At 42.9% G+C, this 6,059-nt stretch overlaps 2 protein-coding genes across 2 annotated transcripts; one reads left to right on the top strand and one right to left on the bottom strand.

Moving 5' to 3' along the window:
- Positions 1 to 307: 307 nt before the first annotated feature.
- On the bottom strand, positions 308 to 3,247 carry LOC308318692 (nectin-2-like; the record flags this gene model as incomplete). Its single annotated transcript, XM_080768316.1, has 4 exons — positions 3,125 to 3,247; positions 1,601 to 1,969; positions 787 to 889; positions 308 to 314 (listed from the first exon to the last, which is right to left on the bottom strand). The coding sequence occupies exons 1-4, from the start codon at positions 3,198 to 3,200 to the stop codon at positions 308 to 310; spliced, it is 555 nt and encodes a 184-aa protein (XP_080624442.1). The 5' UTR covers positions 3,201 to 3,247.
- Positions 3,248 to 4,998: 1,751 nt separating this feature from the next.
- LOC308318174 (thioredoxin, mitochondrial-like) lies at positions 4,999 to 5,687 on the top strand. Its single transcript, XM_080767605.1, has one exon. The coding sequence runs from the start codon at positions 5,155 to 5,157 to the stop codon at positions 5,674 to 5,676; it is 522 nt and encodes a 173-aa protein (XP_080623731.1). The 5' UTR covers positions 4,999 to 5,154; the 3' UTR covers positions 5,677 to 5,687.
- The last annotated feature ends 372 nt before the right edge of the window (positions 5,688 to 6,059 follow it).

Raw genomic sequence — 6,059 nt, 5'->3', positions numbered from 1 at the left:
CAGTGTTATCATCAGGCTCAGAATAGACAGGCAAGTTACTATAAGCACATGGTTTTATAAGCTACCAAATTATGCACACTGGTTCAACTATACTGTACAGCAAAGCTACTGTCAAAATAGTTCACTTAACTGCGGCTACTCTACAGCTTGAAATATAGTTCAAACTGCTTTTTTAGTAATGATCAGATGGTGATCTGCAATATAATTCAACTGAATAGCTCGCCGCTCCGCCAAGAATACATTTTAAGTAGATTTCGGGTCAACTCAATCTAAAACCAAGTTACATTTCAAACCGAAGTTCTTCCTCTCACATACTGATATTGTGTAACACAGTTTGTAACCCACACCAAACCACAAGTTAAAATCACTGTAGGCTATCACTGTTATCACGCTGTTTTTTTTGTTTGTTTTGTGCACTAATGCCCAGGACTTTGGGAACCACGTGGCTCAGCATACTGTTCCAACCTCTTAAAGCCTAGCATGGCAGGTGAACAGAAAATAGCAGATCTCTCCATCTACAAGCTCTGAAGCTCACAATGCATCGCAAGCGAAAATTTTGGCAAGGAGTGGATCTATTATAGTGGTCTATATAGACTCCTACACTGGTGGTCAATCTAGTTAATAGGATTAAGTGTTAATACTCACTCACAACACATGTTTTAGGTGGGGAAATGTTATAACCCAACTTAACGCACTGATACACATAATGCATGTTGGGTTTTAAGCATACTATTGCGAGCATGCACACATGCACAGTTGCACACACGTACGTACGTACGCACGCACCTCATTCTGACGACGAGGTATGCTATGGCTGCCATAACTATCAGCAACAGTATGACAGCCATCACTATCCCAGTGACTACGCCTGCCGGTAGGAACGCCAACTCTGAGAAAAGAAACAACACAATGTGTTCATCAAGCAGGACAAGAGCTAGGAACATGTACATGAATAATGACCAAAGCCGGAGTTTTCAATTTCATGCATCTTCAACGACTTTTATGCCCATTGCCAAGTTCCCCTTAGTATTCAACAGTATTCAACCTCTGTCTGTCTGTCTGTCTGTCAGTCCGTCCGTCCCTCCCTATGGGTGTTTAGAGTAGGACCTTTGACCCTGCTTTTTAGACAGTACGATCAATTGACCCCTGCTATAGCTAATCACACACACACACACACACACACACACACACACACACACACACACACACACACACACACACAGCACCGCACAGTTGACATGGAGTCCGTTTTCTTTTTCTTGCATAGGATTGCCTCCAAGTGATGCTGCGGCTTTGATGACTTGATAGATTTGTTTAATAGCACTACGGTCAATGTTTTTTGTTACACATTATCTTTGCTAATAATGTTGAAGATCCATGTGATCAGAAACATCTCATTCATAATGCCACGAGAAACATCACATAGTACATTCTCACATGTACTGTGTTCTCAAAATGTCATAGTATTATTTCTCAAACGGTAACCTGTCGTGACTCCGACTGCACCCATAGCATGTTGCTAAATCATTTAGATTTGCTTAATCCTGTTAACTGAGCCTCATATTAATAATGGTGTCCTACTCATGTTGAATAGCCTCACCTTGAACAGTGAGGCTGGTGGTCCCTTCCAGAATGCCATTGGGGTAGGTTGTTAAAGTGCATGTAAACTCCCCTTTATCAGTCATCGTCACAGCTTTTATGATCAAGCAGAAGTCATCTTTGGATGTGTTTGAAAAGGCCACTCTCTCCTTCAGAGCACTGTCAGAAACACTCAGTCCATTCTGGGGACTAAAAACGACAACGACAACGGCTTCTCCATTCTCTTCTCCGACTGGCGTCCATGTCCACTGCATCTGAGTAACAACAACATTACTGGGGCGTTCAGGGATGAACAAGCATGGCAGCGTCACATCCTGGTCCAGGTATCCAGTCACTTCCTTATGGACTTGGACCTGCTGCACCTCGATGACTGCACATAAAGACAAAATAATAAACAATCGTAATCTATAGAATATTTTGCGAGACATGGTCAAAGCATTTACAGGGGTCCCCAGCCAAAAACATTGAGAACCCCTGGCCTATGGAACCAGACTGTGGTCTGTTTAGCAAACAACATACTGCATGGGCTTATGAAAACTATCTATTTTCTTATACTACGTTTCCCACTCTGATGACAAAAATATGACTTAAATCAGAGAAGCCAGCAGGACATTATCTCAGACTAAACAAAATGGCACTAAAAGTGGTTCTTAGGCTCATAATCATGGAGGAAACTCTTTTGGTGCTACTGATAACTCCTATCTTAAAGTGTTCTGATCAGGCCCTGACAATAGGGGACACCACAAATCTGAAAAGTTGCACCATATGATATGTCAGGTATGCTGTCAGGTGCAACCGTGCAAGCCTGGCTCAGGAAGGAGGACATCCCTGCCATGAGTCTAGGGGTCACTATCTGGTGAGAAAGGGGCAAGGCGAGGATGGCTCCCTGCTGAAAATCCTACAGCTGGCGCTAACGCCAGGGCTCCACTGGGCGCGTCTGCGTCGCGTCAGCGTCACCGTCACAGAATGTTCCCTTTTTATTCAATGAAGGGTGGCTCCACTGCCCGCGACGCCCCGCGTTGCGTCGCCGTCACCATTAAAATTGAACCGGTTCGTTTTTTGACGCACGCGTCGGAGACGCAACGCGACGCAGACGCGCCCAGTGGAGCCCTGGCGTTAGGCACCGTCGGAGGTGCCATTCCCCCATGTGGCTTCCTCTTTCCTGACAGCTGCAACTCACCTGACCGAATTGTGCACAGGACCCCAATGGAAACAGGCCAATAATCTTTCTTGGATTCCTCCTTTTAGCAAACCTTGTATTGTACTGTACTTCCCTGTGTTTGTCCATGCAAACTGTTAATAAAGTATTCAATCAATACATCAAAAAGCTTGGCAGAGATTGAACACCTTTTACATATGTATTTACTGTATATAAAAGCCTAGTCTTAAGAAGGAAGACAAATTGTTTTCACTAGTGCTTAATTCAACAAAAAACAACCTTGGTTTTTGGATTTTTTTTCTTTTGCCTTTTTGCTTGAACCATTTATATATTTTCCGCAAATAAAATAAGAAAGGTTTGTCTTACCTGTAGGCATAATGATCAACATCAAAAGCAAGAGAGAAAGTTGATAGCAGGTCCCCACTGCAAACATGTTTTTCATCACTAAATGTAAATGAATCTGAAGAAATGTGAAAAGAACAGATTATTTTCACAATACGTCCCTGAAGGCCAAACACTATTAACTGTAGACCCAAAAAAGTCAAGCCTACCAGTGATGGAGAAGTAAGCTGAATTTCCCCATTCTCTATTTCCTCTGAGGAAATCTATTTGAAAGTAGACAACAATATACTGTGGTGGCGGTGGTTTGCTCTTCACCGCGGCTGGTGACGTCATGTTGTAGTTCGGTGGTCACCTAATCACCGAAAATCCAGACTATGTATGAGCCTTTAGTCTCTCGTGGATCCAGTAAGTGGTGGTGGCATGAGGCTTGAACCTGCGAGTGCTGCAATGCAAACATCCAGGTATCAGGTATTCACACTTTTTACAATTAAGCTTACTGTGGACACACATGCTGGAACTTTTTACTTTGAAATGTTTTGTAGTTTTTTAGTTGAGAAATTCATAATGAAAAACGACATACTAGTAGGCCTATGTCTTCCGAAACAATGAATTATATTATGTCATTTATTTTCATGATTTTTTTAAATCCTCGAAAATCATGAAAAACAGCATAGGCTACTATACATAATACATTCTACCATTCATCGGAATGGAAGCCAGTGACATAACGTTGCAAAATGGAAAACCTTTCCAGAATGGAATTTCAAGTAGGCCTACTGTACTTTTAGGCAGACAGAATAGTACAACTAACTACTATATACAACAACTAATTTCAGTAACAATGGAGGAATGGAACACCTTTCCAGAATGGAATTTCCAGAACAATGGAGAGGGGTGAGCCATTCATTCTCCATGCATAATTTACATTTGACCAACAACAACAACAACAACAACAACAACAACAAACTGGTTCTAAATGTTCTCTTTTGACAAACAACATTGATTCTAAATGTTCTAATATGAGAAATAAGGTAAAATAAACATGAAATAAACATGGGGCGAGATATCTGTGCTTTAGGGCGAGATATCCACACTGTGGGGCGAGATATCCATGTTTTGGGGGCGAGCTATCCACGGCTTGGGGCGAGCCGTCTTCACTTTTCAAAATTCCGGGGCGAGCCGTCTTCAATTTTAGCGGGGGCGAGTTGGCAAAAGGGGCGAGATGACCTGTTACCGTTGCGAATATGCAATGATGCATGTAGCTGCTCCAAATCAACTCACAACACGTCTTTGCGTCTGCCCGTGTAAACACACCAGTTTCGTCCCCAAAATCGATTTATTTCATATATCGAACATGTACCTTCATCAGAGTGGAGAATATAAGTATAAATCAAGTTGAGCAAAGCCACTCTTCTCTGCCCCTCTCTCTAACAGACACAGTTAACGATCGCTTGTTAAGTGCCTGCCAGACAGACAATCAGATGAAATGAAGGCAGGTGTAGACTAGAGTGTAGACTAGTGAACTGAACATGTTCTCTTTATATCAAGTAATACATACCAGCCCCTTATGAAACTACTTCTCCCCAAATCCAAATGGATTTCATTTTCCATCCTGAATGGCACTGAGAAGATCTCCAGAAAGGTTTACTCATCAAAACTGATTATAAAACTGTAACCATCAAAGCATGCACTCAACATATAATGGTTATGTGACCATGGCATGTGCATAATATAAAATCTTAAAAGTTTTATCTGATATTGATTTTTTTTTAAAGAAAAAAAGAAACGTTTTGTTTTTGTTTTTTTCTTTGGGGGGGGTCGTCGATTAATCGATTATTAATCGCCAGAGCTTTAGAATATTCGATTGGGCAAATGGTCACCATGTGGCATCCGTGATGTCAGAGGTTCGCCAGCTATATATACTCGTTTGATGATGTCATCAAACGAGTTGTAGATTGACTTAAACTTTTACTGTCAGCAAGTCGTTAATGCTCTAGACTGCTCTGTTAATTCTCTTTTTTTGTTTTGTTCTTCTATCCCACCTTCCCCTCCAGATGGCTCACAGGCTGCTCGTCCGTAGAGTTTGGACCTTAACTGTGAAAGATGTCTGCTGTCTCCCAGTCTTCCCGTCCTCTACAAACTCAACGTTGTCCTTCTCCACGTCGTTGCAGTGGGCTGCACCCCGTCTCAACTTCCTCTCTCTCTCACGCTCGCTACCTCGCTTCCTCCCCCCCACCTTCCGCCGCGAGGTCTCCTTCAACATCCAAGACGAGGAGGATTTCACAGACAGGGTCATCAACAGTGGTCTACCTGTGTTAATCGACTTCCACGCCCGGTGGTGTGGTCCCTGTAAGATCCTTGGGCCGAGGCTAGAGAAGGCTGTTGCAAAACAGAAAGGCTGCATCGCTATGGCAAAAGTTGACATAGATGATCACGCAGACTTGGCTATCGAATATGGGGTGTCTGCAGTTCCCACAGTAGTCGCCAAGCGAGGTGGGGACGTCATCGACCGGTTTGTGGGGCTCAAAGATGATGACCAACTGGACTCGTTTGTGGCCAATCTCATTGGACAATGAATATTTCAGACCAACATTTTGACCCCATTTCTGGCCTGCACCACACCTTTTGAAACAAACAAAAGCCTGCCGAAATAAATCAGCCCCGTCACAATCCCTGCAGATGCACAACACTCTCAGGCTCTCACCCATCCATGAACTCACTGCTTTCTGATCTGTACATGATATGTACACTGATCAAGAGACAGAGCCTTGGGCATTATCGTAGTGTTAGTCCCAGCCATTCTCCAAGTTTCCTCAATACCTCTTTCCAGAATGGTAAAAGCACAGGACATTCCCAAAAATGATTCTAAATGTTCTAATATGAGAAATAAGGTAAAATAAACATGAAATAAACATGGGGCGAGATATCCGTGCTTTGGGGGCGACATATCCACGCTGTG

This window comes from Protomyctophum bolini (genome assembly GCF_963924005.1).
Source record: "Protomyctophum bolini genome assembly, chromosome: 7".
NCBI classification, from domain to species: Eukaryota; Metazoa; Chordata; class Actinopteri; order Myctophiformes; family Myctophidae; genus Protomyctophum; species Protomyctophum bolini.
The sequence above is the reverse complement of the archived record's forward strand: the minus strand, read 5'-3'. Positions and strand labels throughout refer to the sequence as shown.